Here is a 25,674-nt window from a genome sequence, read left to right as displayed (position 1 = left end):
TCAGTAATGGGGAAGTCTCCTGGGGACACTGTGTACGGTTCCTCAGCCCCATGGGGGTTGAGGCTCAGTTGCCCACAGGTCACAGGCTCAGTAACGTGTGCCCCCTTTACTGGCTCCTCTACGTCTCTGCATCTCTCTCCTCACCCCTCACTCCTTTCCCTGGGATTTCTTCCCACCTGCAAATGACTTCAAACTAAGACACTGGGGACAGGAGACGGCTAACCGGTAGAATCATCTTCTAGGGAACTTTTCAGGGAAGTCTCCTAAACTTTCTGAACTTTAGCTTCCTCATCCATGAAAGAGAGCAAAGAGCCTGTGGCCTGACCCTCGCGTCGGGCTGTCATCTGGTTCCCCAGAGACCCCACATTCTGCACTTGCTGGTCCCGGTGCCTGAGCGCCCCTCCCCCTCCCCCCTGCAAAGCTGGCGAATGACTCAACCCTCCAGACTCAGCTGCCTCCCCCCAGGACTGGAAACCACCTACATGTCCAATAGTTATGGAATGGTTAAGTAAACATATGTGCGTACCTTCAGCACAGATTGAGAAAGCCAGTTAAAGGGATATTTTTGATGGCATGAGGAAATATAATGAGATTATCTGATACTATAAAAGCAGGCCATAGAACTACCCGGTACTATGTACCCAATATGTGTGTGTGTGTGTGTGTGTGTGTGTGTGTGTGTGTGTGTAAAACATAGAAAAGCTTAAGAAAATATAACATTATCTCTAAGCAGTAGGATTATTTTCTCAGTTTTTTAATATTTTCAAAGTTCTCTTAAATGAGCATGTTTTTCTTTTCTAGCCAGAAATAAGTCAACCTGTTATTTAAAACAAAAACACTCCTCAAATGTCACTTCCCTTTTAATCTGTTCTCATAAAAACTGAGCCTCCATAGAGTGACCAGACAACCTGTAGGGCTCAGCATACACAAGATTATTCCCCATGGAACTTTCTCCTGGTTTTACATGGGAATGTAGAAGTGACCATGTTTTAGACGTTTTCGTATTAAAAAAAAAAAAAAATTGTTACATAAAACTGGGACAACATACAGTGTAGTGTTAAGGATGTGAACTCTGGAGCCAGCTGGCCTAGTATCAAATCTGGTTTCCACTTTCTAGCTGTGTGGCCTTGCTCAAGTTACATAACCTCTCTGGGCCCCTCATCTGTAAAATGGGGATAATCATAGTACCTACTCACTGGATTGTTGGGAAGATTAAATGAGTTGATGTATGTTTTTTAAAAAAGGTGCCACATCTACATGCGTGGTACAAAGGAAGTGCAGCACAAGTATGTGTTCTCTCACAGGCATAATCATCCTCGTCCATTCAAGAGAGAGTTTCCCCCAACAGTGCTCCTTCAGGATAAACCACTGACTGACCTTCAGACAAATCCAGAATTAGCCCACCAGGGAACCGATCCAAACCAAACACAGCAATGCCATGGTCACTCACTGGCCACACCCCTACCCAGAGCCCTTGTTTCAACGGAGGCCACCACTTGGGAATTCCAGTGGACTGGTACTTGATGTGGCACTTATTAAGCAGCATTGGGCCACTGCAAAAATAAAGGACTGGCTTCTTCAGGATTAATAAATAAGAAGGAGATAGATATGAAGGTCAAAGAGCCACAGAGAAAGAAATGAGAAGAAACTTGACTCCAGTGATACACAGAGATAAAAGCAAGTGAGGTGCAGAGGCTGCCCTGGGTGCCTGGAGCCCTACTGGCCTTCCCATGGCTTCTGCATATCCCATGTGTTCCTCTGTTGCTCCCTCCACCTTAGAAGGATGCTCTGCTCTCAGGACTTGGTTCAGGACTGCATGGAGGACCTTATCGTATTGCATTGCAGTTTGTGTGTACATCTTCCCCCTCCTCCCCCAACTAAAGCATCCTCTGGGCACTTATTGAGTGTGTAGCAGGTGCCTGGCACTGTACTGGTCTCTCGTGGCCACCACAGGCAGCTGCTCTTCAGGGATCTACCGACCCCAGAAGGGAAGTACTTGTTTGTCATTGTATTCACAACTCCTGGCCCAGCCCCTGGCACCAGAGATGCCCACACATGCTTATGAATGAAAGAGATAAGCAGTGCCAGTTCCACCCTAGCTGTCCTGGGTCGCTCATTGTACCCACACTTCACATGTAATTAGCCAACATACCAGGTCAATGTCTATAGTCTCCCCAAGGTTGTTACCAGTGGTTAGGGTATATGGATGCACACAGATGCACACGCATGCACAACAGCTTGGTGTCTTCCATTATAAACTCCCAGGATGGCATAGCCACACCACTTTCTGCTTAAGTAAGAACAGACCTTTAAAATCAAGAAAACGGTTCTGGTTCTAGATCTAAAGAGATACTGGACATGGCTTGGCAAAAGAGAAAGAATGGTGATGTATTTGGTGCTGGGCCCTCTGTGCCTGTGCACTGTTTTAAATTCCCATGACTTACTTGAGACCTCACCAGTGTTTCAATTCAGACAGTTTCAACTCCCCAAAGCTAGCCAATAGTTCATCCATCTCCCTCCGTGCTTACTTGTAATTGGAGGACAACTGAATCATGTGGTTGGCTGAACAATGAATTAATGTCCAGGGGCCATTTGCCTGGCAGCCTTCCAACTCTGCAGAGATTATAAAACTGACCAAAACCAAGACGCTGGTGGAAACTTTAAGACTCAGGACTGTAGATCCCCCTGTCAGCTCCCATCACAACAGCAGCCTCTAAGTTCCCTTTTCTGGCTGTACTCCAAGGCCTGGATGTCAGACTCTGGTGCCTAAGAGCTGTGTCAAGTAGAGGGGAGCGTGGGGAGACCCTGACAGTCTGCTGAGGTCACTGCGATCTGGCTCCCATGTTTACCTGATGCTTTATGTTAAGGCTGCTGAAATAAGTATCCTTTTAGTTAAAAGTAGTAAAACTCCTCTGGTTTAAGGGCTGGGATGGTGGGGGTTGGGATTTTGCATTTCCTTTTGACAATCTCACCTAGAAGAAAAGTGAACCCACATGTGGTAGGCAGGGGTGAGTATTGAGAGCAGAACCCCTTAACCAAGGGTCCCTTAACCAAGAAACCTGTTATAGGCAGGACAATGGCCTCCCAAAGAAATCCATATCCCAATCCCTGGAATCTGTGAATATGGTAGCTTACATGGCAAAGGGAAATTAAGGTTGCAGGTAGAATTATGGCTGCTCATCATCAGCTGACTCTAAAATAGGGAGGTTGTCCTGGATTATCCAAGTGGCCCAGTGTAGTCATAGGGAACTTAAAAGTAGAAGAGAAAGGCAGAAGAAGAGGTCAGAGTAGTGCAGTGTGAAAAGGATTTTCACCCCCCATTGCTGGCTTTGAAGATGGAGGAAGGGGGCCACAAGCCAAAGAATGCAGGTGGCCTCCAGAAGCCAGAAAAGGCAAGAAAATGGATTCTCCCCCAGAGCCTCCAGAAAAGCACATGCCCTGCGAATGCCTTGATTTTAGCCCAGTGAGACCCATGTTGGACTTCTAACCTACCGAACCATCAGGATAACAAATCTGTGTTGTTTTCAGCCACCAAGTGTGTGGTGATTTGCTACTACAGCAATAGAAAACTAATAACCAAAGCCCATGATGTAAAGGCCCCATCAGGGACAATGGATAGATAGAGTTTCCAGAGCAGTTCCGGAGAAAGCATTAAAGACACCTTCAGTGACGGTTATGCTAGCGGGACAGACCTCTTCTTGGGAAAGCAGAAATGACCTTGCCCAGCATCCTTAAGTTATGAGGAAGCTCTGTCTTCTCATCTCAGCCCTGGAAACAAAGCAAAAAACCAGACACTTTCTTCCTGGAAACAAGTTCTCACTTGGGAATGAGTACAGCTTGCACTGTAGGGCTTCGAAATGGTCTTTGTGCTTTGCCTACCATGCAAATGCTTCTGTAGGGCTCAGCTAATGTTGGATAAATTACCACTGTCTCCTTGGTGATGGGAAGAAACATACGTCTCTTAAAATCATGGATTTCCCCCCAGTGGACACTCTATGTGGTTGGAAAAATAGCAAATTTGGGTTGATTTTTTTAATAGACTGTTTTTATAATACATTTGGATTTACAGGAAAAATGCAAAGGTAGTACAGAGAGTTCCCATATGCCTATGCCCAGTTTCCCCTCTTATTAACATCTTACATTAGTATGGTACATTTATTATAATTCATGAACCTATATTGATATATTATTATTAACTAAAGTCCATAGTTTATTCAGATTTCTTCAGTTTTTACCTAATGTCCTTTTTCTGTTCCAGGATCCCATGCAGGAGACCGTTATCACCCTTAGCCATCACATCTTCTTAGGCTCCTCTTGGCTGTTACATTTTCTCAGACTTTCCTTGTTTTTAATGACCTTTTCACAAAATTTAACTCAAAATGATCACAGACCTAAGTATAGAACATAATGTATAAAATTTACAGAAGAAAACATAGCAAATCTATGTGATTTAGGGGTTTGGCAATGAGTTTTTACATATGACACCAAAAGGACAATCCATGAAAGAAAAGTTGATGTTGGACCTCATTAAAATTTCTACTCTGTGAAAGATATTGTTAAGAAAATGAAAAGTGTATGGTCTGTATCTAGATTAGCTTTTGCAGATGGACGTCCAGTTCTAGCACCATTTGTTAGTACAACTATCCTTTCTGCATGGAATTGCCTTTGCTCCTTTGTCAAAGATCAGTTGACTGTATTTGTGTGGGTTTGTTTCTGGGTTCTTTATTCTGTTCCATTGATCTATGTGTCTACTCTTTTGCCAGTATCATGCTGTCTTGATTACTGTAGCATCATGGTAAGTCTTGAAGTCTGGTGGTGTCAGTCCTCCAACTTTGTTCTTCTTTAATATTGTGTTGTCCACTCTGGGTCTTTGCCTTTCTGGGTAAACTTTAGAATCGGTTTGTCGATATCCACAAAATAGCTTGCTGTGACTCTGACTAGGATTACCTTGAATCTATAGGTGAACTTGGAAAGACTTGACATCTTAATACTATGTCTTATAATCCATGAACACTGACCATGTCTCCATTTATCTAGATCTTCTTTGATTTCTTTCATCAGAGTTTTGTAATTTTCTGTATATCAACCCTGTGTACATTCTGTTAGATTTATATCTTAGTGTTGCTTTTTTGGGTGCTACTATAAATGATATTGTGTTTTAATTTCTAATTTTAATCAATTATTGCCAATGTATAGGAAAATAATTGACTTGTGTATATTAACCTTCTGCCACCTTGTCATAATTACTAATTGGTTCTAAGAGTATGGATTTTTTCTGTTTCATTTTGTTTTGGTCAATTCTTTGGGATTTTCTACATAGTTAATCATGTTATCTACAAACAAAGATGGTTTTATTTCTTCCTTCCCAATTTGTATACCTTTTATTTTCCATCTCCTGTATTATTACAGTAGCTAGAATTTTTAGTATGATTTTTTTGTTTTGTTTTTGTTTTTGTTTTTGTTTTTTTGCGGTACGCGGGCCTCTCACTGTTGTGGCCTCTCCCGTTGAGGAGCACAGGCTCCGGACGCACAGGCTCAGCGGCCATGGCTCACGGGCCCAGCCGCTCCGCGGCATGTGGGATCTTCCCGGACTGGGGCACGAACCCGTGTCCCCTACATCAGCAGGCGGACCCTCAACCACTGTCACCAGGGAAGCCCTTTAGTATGATTTTGAGTAGGTGTGGTGAGAGGAGACATCTTTGCCTTGTTCCCAATCTTAGGGTATAAGTATTCCAGTTTCTCACCATTAAGTATGTTAGCTATAGTTTTTTGGTAGATGTTCTTTCAGGTTGATTTTTCATATAGAGAAAAATTGTTGGGATTTGCCGAACGGACAGTGTAGTTGTCTCTAGCTGCAAGGACTTCTGGGGGGTGGCCCTTGAGCCATTTAGAAATTAAGGGAGCTTGAGTATCTTTTACGAGGGCCAGAAATGAATCATTGGAGTCCTGATAAGGATCTAGAGCAGCCTACGTATCTCACTGGGGCCCACTTGCACTGAAAGAGAAAACATCTTGCTTATCTTCTTGCCCTCCCTCAGTATGTTGTTTGGGGTTTTCATCTGTAGACACGGGGAGCATGGTCCAGGGCATGCTGGGGAACAGATGAATTCACAGCCCTTGACACTCTGGACCTCACCTAATTATTTGCCCCTTGTTCTTCCCCGCATTTCCCCTGTGTGCACCCTGCATTCCTGGTGCTCAGACATAATCACGACTCTCTCAACACCTGCCCTGTTGGTCCACACTTTGCTGTTTATGCACAAGATGTGCTTTTTTGTGGGGCACCTGTGTCGGATGAAAATTTAAGTTTTTCAAAGTCCAGCTCACCTGTCCCCCTTTCTGGGAATCCTTCCCAGTCTTCCACATCCAAAGTTATCCTTGTTCCCCCCGAGCTCCCACAGCCCTCTAGTTACATGTCTCTCACCCCTGAGTGCAACATACTGCCCATTGTGTTTTTCTGTGCCTACCTCTCCCACCACCTGTGAACAGATTGAGGCAAACTCATGTCAGATCCCCAAACCCTTATCCCCAGTGCTGACACAAGGTCTGCTTCAGAGGAGGTGCCTGGTAATGTTTATTGGTTGAAGGAATGAAATTACTGGTCTTCCATAAATAGACCCTTTTGTACTCTTAGAAACCTCTCTCCATTCTTCTCACCATACTTGTTTTCTGCCTGGTGTTCACTGAGCACCTGTATATATATTCTGGAGTGTAAGAGATGCCTGCAGCTAGTCTGTTTCTCATGGAAAAAAAGGAAAGGGAAATTACTATTCATCGCATCCATCAACTTTATAATCCTGGTGTTCCATGTACTAGTTAGGTACCTAGAGGCACAGGAGGCAGAGTGTATACTGGAACAAAATGAGGGTTCTTTCAGCAGAGAAAAAACAAAATCAATATTGGAGAAGAAATCAATAGTGTCAGCTATACCCTTGGGTTTTTTTTGTTTGTTTGTTTGTTTTGTTTTCGTTTTGGTTTTTTTTTTTTTTTGATGTGGACCATTTTTAAGGTCTTTATTGAATTTGTTACAATATTGTTTCTGTTTTTTTGTTTTTTTTATGTTTCGGTTTTTTGGCCACAAGGCCTGTGGGATCTTAGCTCCCCGACCAGGGATCAAACCCACACCCCCTGCATTGGAAGGCGAAGTCTTAACCACTGGACTGCCAGGGAAGTCCCTATACTCTTGTTTTATACAGAATTGTTTTATACCGAACTTCAGAGAGGTTAAGTCACTAACATAAGGTCCCATGGCTGATAAAAATAGAAGTAGGATTCAAATCTCACTCTTTCAGACTCCAAAGCCCATCCGTGTACTTTTTCTGCTGCACAGCTGGGTGCAGAGTCAGACTGTGTTTCCCAGAAAAGCCATGCCCCCTCTCTCATGGTGAGCACTTCAGGAGTTGAGGCAATCGCCCTGCTCTCCCAAACCCGACCTTCAGCTGGGCATTTAATCTGTTTATTAAGTTATGACTAATGGCGCCACGAGACACCGAGGGCTGCACATTCAGACCTAGTTTTAGATTGTTAGAGGAGGTTCGAGGGATAAACATCATATTCATATTCTATGCCGAGGAAATTCAATTGCAGCCCTTTCTCTTTCAGAGCACAAGGATGGCGAGGGGCTTCTGCTGGGTCCTGCTTTGGTTTAATAGAAATGAAACCTCCAAAGCACGCGGGCTGTTTTGGGAATGTGGCCACTAATGCAGCCCCATGGGGCGGGGGCCAGGCCTGAACCGGGCAGTTTGCATATTCACTTTTACAAACAGTTGGCTCCGAGTCAGCAGTTAATGGGATGGGAATGATGTTCCTGTACCAAATCATTTCCTGAAAAAAAAAAAAACATTTCCAATTGCAAACATATCTCAGCCTTTCTTCTCGGGTTTGTTTTGTCTCTGTGAGTGAATTAAAGAGGCAGGGCAGAGGGGAGTGTTTCTGACTGGGAATTTTTCATCTGAAAACATTTTTAACAATGATCTACACAGAAAAAGAGATCCCGTGCAGACCCACCTTTATATTTGGCTGCAAATATTGCATTTCTAGTCACATGTTAGAGATGTAAATATCTCTATATTCACAAATTGGCTCTGGCTGTACAACAGTCTTGGGACAGAGGCAGCTTTTGTCTCTTTACAAAATGTATGCTGGAGGGCTTCCCCGGTGGCGCAGTGGTTGAGAGTCTGCCTGCCGATACAGGGGACGCGGGTTCGTGCCCCGGTCCGGGAGGATCCCACATGCTGCGGAGCGGCTGGGCCCGTGAGCCATGGCCGCTGAGCCTGCGCGTCCGGAGCCTGTGCTCTGCGGCGGGAGAGGCCACAACAGTGAGAGGCCCGCGTACTGCCAAAAAAAAAAAAAAATGTGTGCTGGAAATGCTGCCCTAGAATGTGCCCACACACGCACACACAGGGTCAGGCCCAAATATAATTTTTTCCCCGAAGGACAGGCTGAGATCCTTCTTTACATCCTATACACTGCTTTGCTAAATTGTGCTTCAGCTTACAACCTGTGCAGTGGAAGGGTGGTCTTAACAGTTTTTTTCATTTATTCAACAAATGGTTCTTGAGTGCTTACCATTTTAAGTAATGATAGCAAATAATTACATAGCTCTTACCAGGTACCAGACACTCTTCTAAGTGCTTTACATATATTCACTCATTTAATCTTCTCAACAACCCTAGGAGGTAGGCAATATTATTGTCATCCCCATTTGCAGATAAGAAAACTGAGGTATAAGAGGTTGATGAACTTGCCCAAGGTCACATAGCTAGTAAGTGATAGAGCCTGGATTTGACTCTAGGCAGTCTGGCTCCTCTTCGGAGACTCATAACAAACAAAAGAGAAAAAGTGCCTGTCTTCCCACGGCTTACATTCTGTTAAGGGGGAATAGCTAACAAACGTAGAAATAATAGTTATTTCAGATCATGATAAGTGCTATGGAGAAAATACAATACAAGAGGGAGGCAGGGGGCTAATCAGAGGGTCCCGTAGGTCTTAGGAAGGAGTTGGGGGTTTTATTCTGAGTATGATGGGAAGCCACAGGAAGGCTTAAAGCAGGAGAAAGCTGTTTATATCTTTATAGATCATTCTGATTGTGCTATAGGAAGTAGACGGGGGCAGGGACAGTGCATCAGAAAGCAGTGGGCTGGTTAGAAGGTGGTTCTGGTTATTTAGGTGAAAGATAATGGGGACCTGCACCAGGATGATGGTGGGGGGGCTGGTGAGAAGTGGTTGGAATAGGGTCTGGGGTCCTGTTTTGGAGATGGAGCCCACAAAACTTGCCGATGTATTGGCTGCAAACGGTGAGGAAAAGAAGTGAAGGGTGATTCCTCAGATTCTGGCTTGAACCCTTATGCAAATGGTAGTGCCATTTACCGAGGAGGATAAGAGTAGGGGATGAACAGGTCTTGATATAGTGTTGCTATGGTGGGGGTGAGGGTGCTGAAAATCACGAGTTCTGTTTTGGACGTGTAAATTTGAGATCTCCACCAATAGACATAAGAGGAGACATTGAGTCTAGAGCTCAGGGTCAGGCCTAGGCTAGAGATTCTGTTTGTTTTTGTTTGTTTGTTTCTGGGTCTTGTTTTAATAATGCCTTGACTTCTGTTTTCACAACCCCGTGATGCTGGGTAAAATAAAACCAATAGAGAATAAATTAGGTCAAAGCCTGGTTGTTTTTGTACATGAAAAATATCAGGAAGATGCTTCATTTTTATCCTATCCCTGATTCTGTTGCCTTGAATTCAGTTTTAGATAATTACATCTTATTAATTTAAAAAATATATAACAAACCATACATCAGGCTGGAGATTTAAACACGGGCCATCAGCATTTGGGTCTATGGGATTGCCTAGGACAGCGCCATCCAACTGAATCTCCCGTGAGGAAGTCTACATTCTCACCGTCCAGTGTGGTAACCACTTGCCCCACGTGGGCCATTGAGTGCTTGAAATGTGACAGGCGCAACTAAGAAACGGAATTTTTAATTCATTTAAACGTCAGTAGCCACATGTGGTTAATGGCTACTGTATTGGACAGCACAGACCTGGCCGGGGGTGGTGACGGGGGGGCGGACACGGGAAGGAGTCATAGATGGCAGCGAGAGCTAGTCTCTTCAATGGCCAGTAAACCCAGTCTCACACCCACACTGAAACGTGACTTTATTTCCACTGCCCGTTGCTTGCGTCGCAGTGCTTGTTAAGTAGTGGAAATCTGGCTTCTTTGTAAGAAACAGCCTGGAAAAGAAAGCAAACTGCTAGTCCTAGGAGGAGCGCTAGGAGACATTATAGAGTCTAACAGGAAGCAGTTGTTCTTCTCTGGAAAGCAAATGCAATCCTATACCTGTAGAATCACTTAAGCATTGAAGGTGTCACTTACAATTTTCAGTTATGTTTTGTGGGGGTGGGGGGAATTACATAGAGCGGTGGGTGTCTGTGGATTTGGAGATTCAGGATGGTCACTGGCTGATATCCCATATGAATGTCAAGATCCCACAGCAACAGGACTAAATACCAGCTTCATAATGCGAGTTGTGTCCTTTAGGGCAGAGTGGGTTTCACTCCCTTCCTTAGGCAATCTCGTTCCCTGTCCAGCTGCAACAATCAGTGAGTTTGCTAATATGAACGAACTCTTTGTAAGCAACTGCCTTGTGCTTAAGAGTTCTTGCAAGTATATGCTGGCGATCCGTGAGGCCATAGTCAATAAACATAAATAAGATGGCACATTGCTTTTACTAAAGGTTGATTGCAGCTGCCGTATCAGCTCTTTGAGGACCCTTTGGTGATCAGTGCTTTCGGAGAAAATGGTCATTCTGTGCTTAATTTGTGCCAAGTAATTATTCAAACTGGAATTGAGTAGAGGTGAGGGGATTTGAGCCGCTGCTTTTAGGAGAGGTAAAAATCCAAGGTAAGTGCTCAGCAAGGGTCCATCACACAACTGGTTTTGTGGTAGGGGTTTTTATTTTTTACTAAGGCTTCATGTGAGGGTTCAGTGCATGGAGGGAGCAGGCTGGAAGTCTTTAGTGGTCATGGACCTCTTGTTATTTTTCTTGAAAACAGTGGAATCATAGATTTCTAAGATTTGGGAAGTAAGAAAGAACTTACTGGTCATCCTGTCCAGGTCTTCATGTTCAGCTGAGGGAACGGGCCTGGAGAGGTGAGGTGCCTGGCCACAGGGCCCATGATTCCTTACAGCTGAAGGGACAGGTCCAGAGCCCAGGGAGAGGCCAGAATGAGGTACTCTCAAGCAGCAGCTGGGGCCAGGTGAAGGAGGGAGGTGGGACAATCAGAAAAATACTCAGGGAAGCCGAATCAGGAGAGAAGTCAGAGGAGGGCTGAACTGAGGATGGAAATGATCTACAACATAAATGTAGCCTCAACGTGCGGACCTCGTTCATCCGGTCAACAAAGAGTTGTCAGGTGCACCTGCACCAGATGGCAAGCCCTGGAAGGAGGGACAGGCAGGAGGCAACGGCAGAGACTTAAGAAAAACTGCAGTGCCCACCTCCCTTCTGTTTATCCCGAGATCATTTCCGAAAGGAGGCAGATTTCTGTGCCCTATTTCTCCAGGAAAGCGAGTGAGGTGACGGTCAGAAGAGGTGAGATGAAGGGGACGGTTTGGTCCTTTTAGCAAGGAGAGGCAGGAATCGGTTGCAGGCTGAGTCACAGCTATAGACTAACCTTGGTGCTTTTATTTCTCGATCCACATTGATACGGAACACGACTGTTACGAGCCCCACCCCTTGTTGTCTGTGGGCTACAGTGTGACTCTGTGCTTCCTTCTTGCAGTGTCAGAGCTTCAGGAGGAGGGCATGAACGCCATCAACCTGCCCCTCAGCCCCATCCCCTTCGAGCTGGACCCTGAGGACACAATGCTGGGTAACGGGGTCTCTTGTTCTCTGGGTTAGCCTAATGCCTTCAGGTGGGACCACCCCGCTGACTGTCTTTTCTTTTGAAAGAGGAGAACGAAGTGCGAACAATGGTGGATCCCAACTCACGCAGCGACCCCAAACTTCAAGAACTGATAAAGGTAAGAGGAAGTTAGAAGGGGCTTCAGGTGCCTTCCAGACGCAACAGGTGTTTCTAGACCACCCACCCTGTGCAGGCACCACACGAGCCACTGCGGAGAGAATAGAAAGGCATGGCAGTCCCTGCCCACAGGAAGCTCGCGGTCCAGTAGGTGGACACCTACAAGTTAACAGAAGTGGGACATGACAAGTGCCCAACGAATGGTGTTGACCATAAGCACTGGAGAAGTTAGCTCAAATCAGTTCCCATTTGCCAGGATCCTAGAGCTCACACAGTCCTTTCACCACTCTTCTCAAGGTCCCTCAGAAGCACCCTGTGAAGTAAGATCTAGTATCATCCCCATTTTACATATGAAGAAACTGAGACTCAGAAAAGCCAGATGGTTTGTTTATGGTCGCAGCTGAGTGGAGGAGATGAGGTTCAAACAGAAATGAATGAGATGAAATGAAATACTGTGCATAATGTACTTGGCGCAGTGGCTGACAAATGGTCACCCTCAGAAAATGTTCATTTCATCCCCCTTCTGATTCCTTGTCCTGTGTCTTTCTTCTTCAGCTTCTTCAAGCTGCACTTAGAACAAAACGGCACTGGGTGCCAGAGTGATTCATTCAAAATGCGAATCTGAATATATCATTTTCCTGTTCAAAACCTGTATGTAGTTTCCTAAGAAGTGCACGTTGAAGCCCACAGTCCTGGGGGTGGTGTTTGAAGCCTCCATGTCTAGCTGCCTCTTTAACCTCAGATAATCCCTGCCTGACAACACAAGGACACCGGATCTGTTCGACTTGACTCCCCGTACACACCTGCTCACCGTGCTTGCTTCGGCACTGCCACCACCAGGCCTTTGGTCATGCAGCCCCTGCCCCCAGGGGCTCTACCTGCTCTTCACCTGAAGCCAAAGTTGGGTCACATCCTCCAGGAAGCTTTCTCTAAACCCCAGGGCTGTCACTCAGCCCCTCTGTGTGCTGCTGTGGTCCACGCCTTTAGTTCTGTCACTGTAGTCACCACATGGCGTTACAACTACCCATGTACTTCTCTGTCTCCTTCACTAAATGGTGAGCTGCTTGGGGTTAAAGATTTTTTTATCATTGTACTCCCAGGATCCAGCACAGAGTATGACATACAGTGGGCATTAATAAATGCTGGGTGGGTAGATGTTGGATGGATGGATGCATGCATGGATGGATGTATGGTTGAGGGAGAGAGGGAGGGAGTGGGAAGGAAGGTAGGGGAAGGGGAAGAGAGGGGAGGGAAGGAGGGAGGAAGGGAAAAAGGAAGCTCCTGCCTTAGGACAGTAGAACAATGTGCTTTGAAGGCACAGGGCTACAGCCAGGGATGGAAACCTAGCCCAGCTCCCACCTGTGTTGTAAAGGCAACTACTTCTGCCAAGTCAAAGAAGTCAAACACAAAAGATGATGTTCCTTATAGGTGAAATGGTCGAAAAGGCAAAACTGTAGTGGTTGCCTGAGGCCTGTGATCAGGGGAGGGGACGGAGCACAAAGAAGCCAAAGAAACCTTCTTAGGGCTAGGGAACTGTTCTGTGTCTTGATTGTGGTGGTGGTTACACAACCGTGTACAGTGACCAAAACTCATCAAACTGTGTACTTAAAATGAATTTTATTTTATATAAATAATATCTTCATAAGCAAAACAAGAGGTTAAAATTAAAAAGACAATGGCCTTGTGCAAACTTCAGTTTCCTTACCTGATGCTACCTGCCCCTTGGGTGTTGTGTGGATTAATTGGGTGAGACATCACCTGGAATGCCTCTGCTGGATGCCTGGCGCACGGAGGACTCTCAGGGAATGATGGGGGCTAAGTTACAGACAAGGCAGGAGACTGCACAGCCCCACTGAGAGGGAGCCTGGTGCAGGGAGGAGAACATGTGCTTTGGAGTGAGGTGGACAAGAGTCCGATTCCTGTCTCCGCTCACGGTTAGCTCTCTCCTTGGGCAGATATGTCTACTTCTGTGTTTGATTTCCCCTCCTGAACACAGTAACCACCTGACCAGATGTCACAACGGGAGAGTGCTTTATTTATGAATAAAATCTGCCCTTACTGACCGTTCGGTCCTTGCCGCATGTAATTTTTTTTTTTTTTTTTTTTTGGCTACTCTGCACGGCATGCGGGATCTTAGTTCCCCGGCCAGGGATCGAACCCATGCCCCCTGCAGTGGAAGCGCAGAGTCCTAACCACTGGACCACCAGGGAATTCCTGTAATTCTTTTCTACCACTTAGTGTGGGAGGTATCTTCAACCTCAGTTATAGAGGTGGGGAATCAGAGGCTCAGAGCAGATAACTAGCTTGCCTTAGATTCATAGGTCACAGAGGTGCACACGCAGAGATCCATGGATGACAGAGGTACACACACACACACACACACACACACACGCACACACACACACACACACACACACACACAGATGTCCATAGATCCCAGAGATGCACAAATTAATTAGTAGGTAAAGTGGGGTTTTCAACCTCAGTTTGCGTAACTCGAAAGCCCATACTCTTGCCGGTACAAAACCACACAGCCAAGCACTGTGCAAACGTTGCTTGCCATTTGGGGAAGGAATGGTAGCGGCCAGAGGTATTAGCAGAGACACTGGTGCCATCAGCACTAGAAGAGCTCATACCTGACAGTTAACAGGGCCGCTGGGGCTCCCACTTACAGCTACTTGTCCACATACTGGGCCATTTGGATAGTTTTGTTCCTTTCAAAATCTGAAGTTCATTTAAATTTTAACTGTCCAGGATGAGAAAGCTGTTCTATAAGGAAATACCCCATGGCTCTTCTCTTATCCTCTCTCTCTCTGTGTAGGTATTAATCGACTGGATTAATGATGTTTTGGTTGGAGAAAGAATCATTGTGAAAGACCTGGCTGAAGATTTATATGATGGCCAAGTCCTGCAGAAGCTTTTTGGTAAGAGGAGAGTTGAATGTTGCAGTGGATGTCTTTGATCTCCTAGTTTAGAGTTGTTCTCTGCTCACAGCAGTCCACCTGGAATGGGATAGGGATGGGTCCTGCGTGGGATAACAGATCGGTTAGATGTCCGCTTGGAATGTTTTACATGAATGCATTGCAAAGGGAGTCTTTGTGACCAGATGGGGCTACTCCCCCTCACAGACGAGAGTCATCAGCATGGAAAGACTCCACTGTACGCTGGAATACATGCCTCGCCCTCTCCAGAAAATTGTGCTTCTGTGACCTCTGTAGGTCTATTTACATGTGTGTGGAGATGCATGTATGTTTTCGTGTACCTCTCTCCTGTGGACCTGTGTGTATGTATGTGTGTGTGTGTGTGTTCCTCTGCGTACCTCTCTCTAGGTTGGTGCAAGTATGCGGAAGTATGTGCTTTATGATGCTTGGCCCCTGTGTGTCTCCAGGTAACTTGCATCTGGAAGGGTATGTGTCCCTGTATCCATTCATACCTGTCGTGTGAAAGTGTGGAGGAGGCAGGGACGGGAGACTTCAGGGTGAGGTTGGTGATGAAAGGACAGATTCAACTTGACTAGATTTGGACTTCCCCTCTCTGCGCTCCACTTTCTCTCATCCTAACCACTGCCCCAAGTTCTAGACTTTCATTCTTAACTGCCCACTCCACTCGGCACCTCCACCTGCGTGCACCTCAGCTGAGCTCATCCACTTTCCTGAAGACGTTCCTGCCCCTCCGAGTGACTAGAACCCCGTCCCCTCTTCCTTGCCCCCCCATGGCTGTGGGGCGGGGCGGGGGGTCTCCAAGGCCCGTTTCTTACTCAGAATTCTCTCCCGCATTCCTCCTCCCTGCAATTTTCACTTGTCTGAACTGTTGAAACAATTTCCCAACTCACCTCTTTGCTTCCCATCTCACCTCCTCCAACCCGTTCCCCACACAGCTAGCTGAGGAATCTTTTTTAATTGCAAGTCTCATCTTGCCAGTACTCACTCTCCCCTACCTGTGGGACAAAGTCCAGGCCTATTAGTACAACATTCAAAACATTTCATCACCCGACCCCCAGCTGTCTTGTCAGCCTCACCTCTGACCACTCACACACGTGGCTCATGCCATGTAAAGTGCTTAGAATAGCACCTGATGCACAGTGAGTGCCCCGTCAGTGTCTTTCGTCATTTCATTGGTGGTTTTGTTATGTTTATGAACACCATCGCCACATTATGGCATACGTCGGGCATATTCACACCTCTCTACTTTTGCACTTGCTATTCCTTCTCCCTCTAGGGCCTTTCTTCCTCCTTTATCCACCGAGGCAAACCATCATTATTGCTCATCCTTCCAATCTCTACAGTCAACTGAACGTGCCTCCCTCTAATACCCCTCACAACCCAGTCACATCTGGAAGAGAAAATCATGCTGTCGTCTGTGTTCCCTCAGAAATAGATACACACATATGTATACATAACATGAAGGTCTTTATTACATGGACACACACACGTGTACATAACATACGTGCCTTTATTATATAGATACACATAGACATATACATAACATATGTGCCTTTGTTGTATAGATATGCTCAGACGTATACATAACATATGTGCCTTTGTTATACAGATACGCAGACGTATACATAACATAATGCTTTATTATATAGACACACACAGACATGTATACATAATATACATGGCTCTATTATCATAGGATATTCCATGTTGTTTGTAGCTGTTTATGTAAGTGTATGTGGGCTTCTCAAGGAAAGGAACCTCTTTGCATTTATTTATCCAGTCTTCTCCAGTACTAACATGTTGCCCAGCACTTAATCAATGTATATTGAATGAATGAATGAATAATATAAAATCTAGTAATTTCTAGGAAGCTAAGCCGATTCAGTACTCAAACGTCAATATTAATGAGTGTTCATATCTAAAGGCTTGTAAACGCAACTGAACACGGAGAGGAATGAAACATCTTTGGCACATGCAGATGTGAAAAAGCCGTGAGCCTCACTGAGCATCTCTCCTAGTGACTGTAGCTTTTAACCCCGCCAGCAGATTTCTAGTTGGGATCTGAAACTGTCTGGAAGTGTTCTACGCTGGGCTTTGAAAGCAGGGGTGGAACGTGGTCATGAGCAAGCTCACCTCCGGGAATGGTTACAGAACTGTCCAGCATCATCCATGCCGCCCCAAGCCAGGCATCAAGTACAGTCAGGTTAGATCATCTCAGATCTCGATGTTCATGTTGAAAATGCGATTCACAGCAGAGGTGATGCCTCTTTTGTCAACTTAAGTGTAGAACCATTGTAGGTCTAAGGCTAGACGTACACACTCAAAAGCTACAGGCAGAGTACCCAGTGGAGAGAACTAGTTTGCAGTTGAAAATATGTGTCAGGAGCTCCTGGGAGGATTCAGTCTGGAGACGGGGTTTTGGGTGACCCCTCTGACCTCGAGCTCCCCTCTGACTATTTTTCTTTCTTCTTTCCCAGCCACGTTTCTCAGGATAATGTTTGGCACTCCCTGTTCTGCTTTCCCACCACTAAGTATTCACTCCTTAGGTACAGGCTGGGTGCCACCACCTACCCATCAACTTTTCCTTCCCAGGTCACCAGTGTCAATTGAGAGCTCTTCTTACGTGGTGGCATTTGACACTACTGAACACCTCACCCCCCCACCCCAGCCTGACGGTTTCTGTGACGGATCCTCTTCTGCCTCTGACACCCACTTCTCAGTCCTCCTCGTCTGTTCTTCTTTCTGTAATGGTTGGGGTTCCTCCACCTTCCATCCTTGGCCCCCTTCTCTTTTTCTTTCATACCCTCTTCCTGGGTGATTTCATCCACACCTATAGTTTCAACCATCAGCTATATGATCGTCATTCTCAGGTCTCTATCTCTGGAACGGCTTTCTCTTTGAAGCTGTAAGTAAGGTTATCTTGTACCTGCCCACCTGGCTGTCACACAGGCACCTATAACCAGCCTGCCCCAAACTGAGCTTATCTTCCTCCTCCCCAAGCCCAATCTGTTTTCCACCTTGAGGAATGCTATTATGACCACAGATGACAAACCTGGGGGTCATCGTGGATAGCTCTTTCTTCTTCCCTCATATTCTGTTAGTCATAGTTCTGACAACTGTGTTCCCATATATGTGTGTGTGTGTCAAACTGTCCCATTTCTTAGTCAGTTAGTACACATGCAGCACTTGGAAAAGTGCCTGGCTCACTGTGTGCTAGGTCAGGGTTGGCTTTCAAAAAATTTTCCAGCCCCACTGCTTCCTCCTTAGCTCAGAACCTCATCATTTGTCTTAACTTCTCTGGCTCCAAAATCCTTTTCTCACGTTAAGCTGTTTCCTACCTTGGTAGCCCTCTGAAGTTCTCCCAGATCGTCTTTATATTTCACTATTTGTCTTAACACTTAAACCCATAGTCCATTTGTCAATGTTTCTTTAAAACTTTTTTATTTTGAACTAATTTTATTTATTTATTATTATTTTTTAAATGTTATTTATTTTTGGCTGCACTGGGTCTTCTTTGCTGTGTGTGGGCTTTCTCTAGTACCTGCGAGCAGGGGCTACTCTTCATTGCAGTGCGCAGGTTTCTCAATGCGGAGCTTCTCTTGTTGTGGAGCACGGGCTCTAGGCATGCGGGCTTCAGTAGTTGTGACACATGGGCTCAGTAGTTGTGGCTCATGATCTCTAGAGCACAGGCTCAGTAGTTGTGGCACACGGGCTTAGCTGCTCCGCGACATGTGAGATCTTCCCAGACCAGGGCTCGAACCTGTGTCCGCTGTATTGGCAGGCGGATTCTTAACCACTGCGCCACCAGGGAAGCCCCTTGAACTAATTTTAGACTTATAGTAGAGCTGCAGAGACAGTCCAGAGAGTTCCTGTCTCCCCTTACTCAGCTTCCTCTAATGTTAGCATCTTACCAACCATAGGGCAAGCATCAAAGCTAAGAAATTAACCTTGGGCTTCCAAGGTGATATGTTTTGGGGAAGGACACCACGGAGCTGATGTGTTCTCAGGGCATCATATCAGGGCAGACACGATGTTAACATGTCTTACCACTGCTGATGTTAACATTGACCACTCGGTTAAGGTGGTGTCTGCCAGATTCCTTCACTGTAAAGTTGCTATTTTTCTCTTTGTTATTAATTTATTTGTGGGGAGATACTTTAAGACTTTGCAAATATCTTGCTTCTCCTTCCACTCCTTCCACTAATTGTAATTGGTGGAGCATGTCTGCCAGTTATTACTGTGGTGGCCTAGTGGAGGTTTTCTATTTTTCTAGTTTCCTATTCCTTCCACATTTATTAACAGGAAGTCTTCTGTAAGGAAAAGTCCCTTGTCCCCCATTTACTTATTTATTTACATCAGTATGGATACAAAGATACTTATTATACTTTAGTTTATCATCAATGTTATCATTATTCATGTTTTGCTCATATACTTCCCCCTTTGACCACTAGGAGCTCTTTCAGGTTGGCTCCTGGGCACTTCCTGGACGTGCTGCCCCATATTTTTTTTTCTTAGCACTTCTTTACTTTCTCATATCATAAGATGCTCCAGGCTTATCTTATATTTCACTTTTACTCTAGCCCTAGAATCAACTACTTCTTCAAGGAGCCCCAGTTTCTTTTATTAGAGAGTGGTGTTTAGAAATCAGTATCTGGGCATATTACTTGGTGTTTTTAACTGGCTACCTGTCACACAAATAAACATCCATGTGTAGGTACGGTACTATTACGTGGTGGTACTAAGATGAAGCGGGCATGATCATTTCCAGAAATTCAGCTTCAAATTGTACTGGGGCTAGGCATGGAGAGTAGGAGGGGGCTGACTTTGGGATTAGTAAACTAACTATGAAATACTGGCATTTAGAAAAAAATTTAAATGGCATAGCGACCTTCAGGAGTCCAGATATGCCGAGTCACATCTCGGGAGCAGGATATGGACCTGGAATCCGGGAAGCCATGCTGATGACATCATGGCACAAGGACTCAACCCAGAAATGAGCAAGATGCCAAGGCAGGGAGCTCTGGGCCAGAGGTGCGTGTGTGTTATTGTTATGGTGAAATTCTGAATAGTTGAGCATCCCTGAGATGCCAGGTGGACTGTCTGGCTGGTTGCTCTCTGATCTTGAGCTCTGAGAGGGCGGCGTCATACCTGCTGCTCCTCTGTGTGGCCAGATGCTACTTGCTCAGCATCAGTTCCCGGTCTACTTGCCCTTCTGACTCCCTAGGCAAGTCTGGGAAACTCCTCTGGTGCAGCCTCCCCCAGGTCCTCCTTTCTGAGCTGCCTAGCCCAGCTGCCCACTGCTGCCTCTGTTCTCTGCATCTTCCCTCTTGCGCGGGCAGCATATCTGAGTTGAGGTTTTCCTGAAAGCAGTTGCTGAAACAAGGACTTGCGTGGAGGAAGTTTATGTGAGGGGTGATCTTAGAAAGTACGGGTGGTGAAGTGGGGAATGGAAGAGAGAAACACCATTAAGGGTGCATTCATAAGGATGACAGCTCTGTTTGCAACCAGGGCTCAGGGCTGCGGGGGGTCCCTCTGAGAAACCAGGTGACACCACCCCTCAAAATCCCCCTACTCAGGACAGGGAGCAGGGACGTTTATCCTATGGCTCCCATCACCGTGTGCTTGAGGATTGTGTAGGAATTAAGAACCCCTGGACTGTACTCCTGCTAGAGAAGGCGAGCGCTTCAGGGCCGGAGATAGGAAGCGTCAGCTTGCTGAGAGCTGCCTGCGGTGGCAGGTGAATGCAGGGAGCTCAGGGAAGGGGCGTCAGCGTCATCCAGGAAGACCAGAGGGTGCAACTCCTACTTTAAGGACTGCTCCTCCCAACACTGGTCATTTCTCTGTACCATTGGTGTCACCGCCTGGGAAAAGTCAGATGCTGGCCACTTTGGCCTGCCTCTTTATGGTGCCCACCCCCATCCTCTCATGACAATGGCTCCAGCCCTTTCCACACCTCAGAACACAAGCTCCCACCCCCAAGAATGAAGAGGAAGTTTCTCCCTAGCCCCTGACAGAAATTCACCTCATCTTTTATCCCAGGATTAGCCTCTTCTCAGGGTGACTGACAGATGCAGTATCCTCACGTCCCCCGGGTATTCTTTTACCCCAGTGCACCAATAAGTGGGGTAAAAGTTCCAGAATGGTTCGAAGTTGGGACACATTTCCCAGCGTCTCAGCATACAGGTGCATCCATGGTCACCTTGCTATATTTGCATCCCCAACATCACATGCCCTAGGCGGTAGATGTGACTGAGTGAGAAAGGCAGGAGGCAGGGGATTCTAGGGAAATGCCTATCCCGGGTCATCATTTCATTTGACCATGGGCTGCTGCCTGTTTCCTATTGAGGTTTCCTGACTTGGGACAGCTCTGCAATTTGCCTTATGGCATGTTAGATTCCCCTGATCCTAATCTTTGAACATGTGCGTGTAACTGGGAAGAGAAAAGGCCTTTTCTGAGGGATGGAAGTCACAAGGCTCTCCCTTCTGGTTTTCGCAATAACGTATGACTGAAACAGGGTACCTTCTTCGGGCATGAGACCAGGAAGGGTCCCTTGGACATAAAGCTTCTGCAGGAGGGTTTTTTGTTTTGTGTTGGGTATGTGTGTGTTTCTTTTCCCCTGGTAGACCCTAAAGAGTACATCTTACACTGACCTTAATCTAGTCAATTAATATTCGTCAAGCAATAGCCGTTTAATTTGCTACGTCCTGCTGCTGAGTTTAGGGATACGGACGTAAATACATCACAGCGCCGCCTTTAGGTAACTCACAACCTGTACTATGAAGGGCTGTGGGCTGTTAAGTTGAAGATTTGGAAAGGCATCATGAAAGAGGCGGCATTTTGAATCAGGCCTTCTGGAAGGAGCAGAATTTCAGCCAGATGAAGGAGGAGAAGAACATTCTAGTAAAACATGTTGCTGGTAAGCACCTGTGGATTTCGGTGTGAGTGGAGAGAGAGTGTTATAGAGACAGGAGCACATGGGTGGGTGACCATCAGCATTGGTTGAGTGGGGTGTGGGGCTAACAAAGAAGATGGGAACCAGCACCCAGACCTTGGTTTCTAACTCCAGTCTCCAGTAATAGAAACCAGGGCATACAGATGAGCCTGGAGCATCTTGCAGTGCCAAAAAGAGGCACTAGGGGAAAAAAATATGTCTATGGGGCAGCATGTTGAAAGTGTTCAGGGCCCATCTGAGAGAGCTCCCAATGGCTAAAGGTGGAAATTTGAGCCAGAAAATGAGTAACCATAATGTTGGATTATAACCCAAAGTCTAAAATAAATATCCTTAAGTCCATATTGATATCAATAAATAGCTGAATAAATAAATGAGGGAGAAGAGACAAATATTTACAGAGTAATTTCAAATAAGTTATTGATTTATAACTCCTTCAAGGAAGTAGAAGTTAACTCCCCCTCCCTGAAGTGGACTGGATCTAGTGACTGGCTTCCAGTGATTAGTGTATGGAGTGGAGGAAGCTCATACAGACGCTACTTTGGCCAAATCAAAGTTAGCGTCACCGTTGATAAGTCACGTTGATAGCATGTGCCCTTGATAGGATGCAATGAAAAGGGCACTTCACCTCTGTGGTCTTCCTCTCCAATATCCCCAGTCTAACCATGAGAAAAATATAGGAAAAACCCAGTACTCTTCAAAACTGTCAGGGTCTTGAAACACCAGACATCTCTGAAAAAATGATCCTAGAACAGAGGACATGAGGCAGGTAATGATGAATAGGTGTGAACGGAAAAAGGATGTTAAGGAAAAACTAGTGAAACCCAAATAAATATGGAGTTTAGTTAATAGTCATGTACTAATGTCAGTTCATTAGTTGTGACAGATGTACTGTAGTAATGTAAGAGGTTAACAATAGGTGAACCTGGATTTAGGATATGTAGGAACTATCTGAACTGCCATTTCAGCTTTTCTATAAATCTAAAAGCCATTCTAAAACAAGAAATTTGTTTAAAGAAATAAGATGAGCTTACATTATAGAGGACCTTGCAGTAAAAATTTTAGACTATATGCAGTGCCCAGTGGTAACTGCTGATGGCTTGTGAGCAAAACACCATGATCAGAAATAGGAGCAGCAGGAGGGTTGCTCAGAGGCAGTAGAGGAAACACCAGCAAAGCATCCTTTTATAAGATAATAAGGGTGTCGAACTAGAGGAGTGGCAGTATAGATGGGGAGAAGCTTTAAGAGAACCTAGTGATGTAGGGAATGAGCAGCTGAAGTAAACCAGGCTGACCCTAAGTGATGGATGTTAAATAGGGATGATTCCATGAGTCCCTGGAAGAGCAGCATCTTGAAGGGTTTGGTCATATTGGTTTTGAGAGTCGCTTCCCTACACCCAAAAAAGTACTTAGGCTGAAGTAGCAGCTATGCTAAAATTGAAAGGGGAATGAAGAGAAAGATAGGAGATCTGAGTTCCAATCCTGGCTCTGCCACTAAAACATTTCTCTGCAGCTCAGGTCACTCTTCTGTAAAACCAGGAAGATGGTCTGTGCAACTGTACAGCTGAGCGGTTCAGTACAGCACCCACTAACCACATGTAGCTATTAAAAGTAATTAAAATTAAAAATTCCTTTACTTAATCACACCAGCTACATTTCAAATGCTCCCTAGCCAAATGTGTCTAGTGGCCACCATATTGAATAGTGCAGAAATGAGCATTTCCATCATAGCAGAAAGTTCTTTTGGACAGCGCTGCCCTAGGTATTGCTATGATAGTCACTGTTTCTAAGATAATTGAAGATAAGGTATACTGGTATTCTTAAGCTGGATGAGACATTTTCTGGTCTCTGAAAAACTCAAAAGCTGGATGAAAGTCTTTTTATTCTTATTCTTTTATTTATAAGTAGTAGAGAAGCTCTCTAGAGTGTGTTACTAAGTAAAAAAAGCATGGTACAGTACTGTGTGTATATATATGTCACTGTGCATGTGCATTAAGAGACACATCTAATGATTGAGTATGTAGAGAATATCTCTGGTAAGTCACAATAAACTCTCTATGGTGTGGAACTAGGGAACTTGGGACTGCAATGGGAAGAGGGGACTTAATTCTCACAGCTGGAAGTTTTTCCATGTTTGTATATTCTCAATTTTATTAAAAAATGGTAGAGTACATATGTAAATTTCAGTAGCAAAACTGAATCTATCGGTGGATGTCAAATAATACTTCATACATTTCAACAGCTATCCCAAGTAAAATAGGAAGAAAAGGAAACCACCTAAATATGATAAAGACCATTTATACGAAACTTAACAGTGAACACATTACATAGTGAAATATCAAAGACATGGTATTAGGAACAAATCAGAGATGATGGCTATCATCACAATTATAAGTGTTTTGGATATACAAGCTAATGTCGTAAGATAAGGAAATAGATTTTCAGGTTGAGCATTATGGCTGACTAAATGTTCAAGCAAATCCTCTTGGTCTGCATAGTTTAAAAATCTGGATAAGCCTTAAAAAATATATTTTTGTATTCCATGGCTAAGCTGAAAGGGAAGGAAATCCTACTGATGCCAAAAACAACAAGGAAGTGTAAATCCAGTAAAATAAGTGTTAATTTCTAATGGCCTAATTAGCCTGAGGTTTAATGGTTCACACTTACAGGGCCAAGACACAAAGCCTGAAGTCTGAAAGGAAGGGGAATTGAATCAGAGACCCCTGAATAGAGCCAGTGTCTCTGAAGGGTAACACATTCAGTGGGTAAACTAAAACAATCTTGTCCCACAGAGAGGGGCAGTAAGGATAAATGTCTATCTCAGCCTTGGATATGAATGGGACAAGACAAAGAAGAAGTCTGCACTGATAATTCCTTATCATCAAATGTCTGTACTCACACAGATTTTAGGACTAGGATTCACAGTACTTATGTGGCTTTAAATGCCTCAAGCTGAAAATATAGTTAAAAGTTGTTCCAAGTTATTAGTGTTCCCCAAGGCATAAGGGAACATATACCTCTTTAAAGGAATGAACTTTGGGCTTCCCTGGTGGCGCGGTGGTTGGGAGTCCGCCTGCCAATGCGGGGGACACAGGTTCGTGCCCTGGTCTGGGAGGATCCCACATGACGCAGAGCGGCTGGGCCCGTGAGCCATGGCCGCTAAGCCTGCGCGTCTGGAGCACGTGCTCCGCAATGGGAGAGGCCACAACAGCGAGAGACCTGCATACCGAAAAAAAAAAAAAAAAAAAAGGAATGAACTTTAAACCCAGGCCACAAAAAATTCCCAGAGATAAAATTCCAAGGCAAATGAGCTCAAAATCAGAAATCAACAAACACATGAAAGGAAGCCACCATGGGCAGCATCAACCAAAACAATAAACTGCAGATTCATCCCACAAATGCTATGGATATTAGCAATTGATCAGTTATGGAATAGAAAATATATTTAATATGTCAAAATAAAAGTTTTAAGACTATAGAAAGGATGATAAAAGAACAAGTAACTATCAGAATTGGACAGGCAGATATGAGAGAACTAAATAAAACTTCTAGAAATGGGGAAAAAATGGAATAATGAAATTAGAATCCTCAATGGGTTAGACACAGCTGAAGAAGGAATTGATGAGCTGGAAGATGGAATTGAAGAAATTACCCAGAATGCAGTATTAGAAAGACAATGGAGTGGAAAGTGAGAATTAAAAGACATAGAGATTAAGAAAATCCAACATATGGCTAATTGGAATTCTAGCAGGAAAAAAGAAA

General features: G+C 44.9%; 1 protein-coding gene across 2 annotated transcripts in view; it reads left to right on the top strand.

The window, feature by feature from the left end:
* The window catches only part of PARVA (parvin alpha), a 182,177-nt gene that overhangs the window by 87,404 nt on the left and 69,099 nt on the right, over positions 1-25,674 (top strand). For both annotated transcript variants that reach the window (XM_022555643.3, XM_022555644.3), the window contains 3 exons: positions 11,781-11,870; positions 11,951-12,021; positions 14,842-14,944. In XM_022555643.3, the coding sequence (XP_022411351.1) occupies positions 11,781-11,870; positions 11,951-12,021; positions 14,842-14,944 (264 nt within the window). The remainder of the gene's footprint in view (positions 1-11,780; positions 11,871-11,950; positions 12,022-14,841; positions 14,945-25,674) is intronic.

This window comes from Delphinapterus leucas, chromosome 7 (assembly GCF_059928025.1).
Source record: "Delphinapterus leucas isolate spDelLeu-1000000601 "Yukka" chromosome 7, BTC_Dleu_Yukka2, whole genome shotgun sequence".
NCBI lineage: Eukaryota > Metazoa > Chordata > Mammalia > Artiodactyla > Monodontidae > Delphinapterus > Delphinapterus leucas.
The sequence above is the reverse complement of the archived record's forward strand: the minus strand, read 5'-3'. Positions and strand labels throughout refer to the sequence as shown.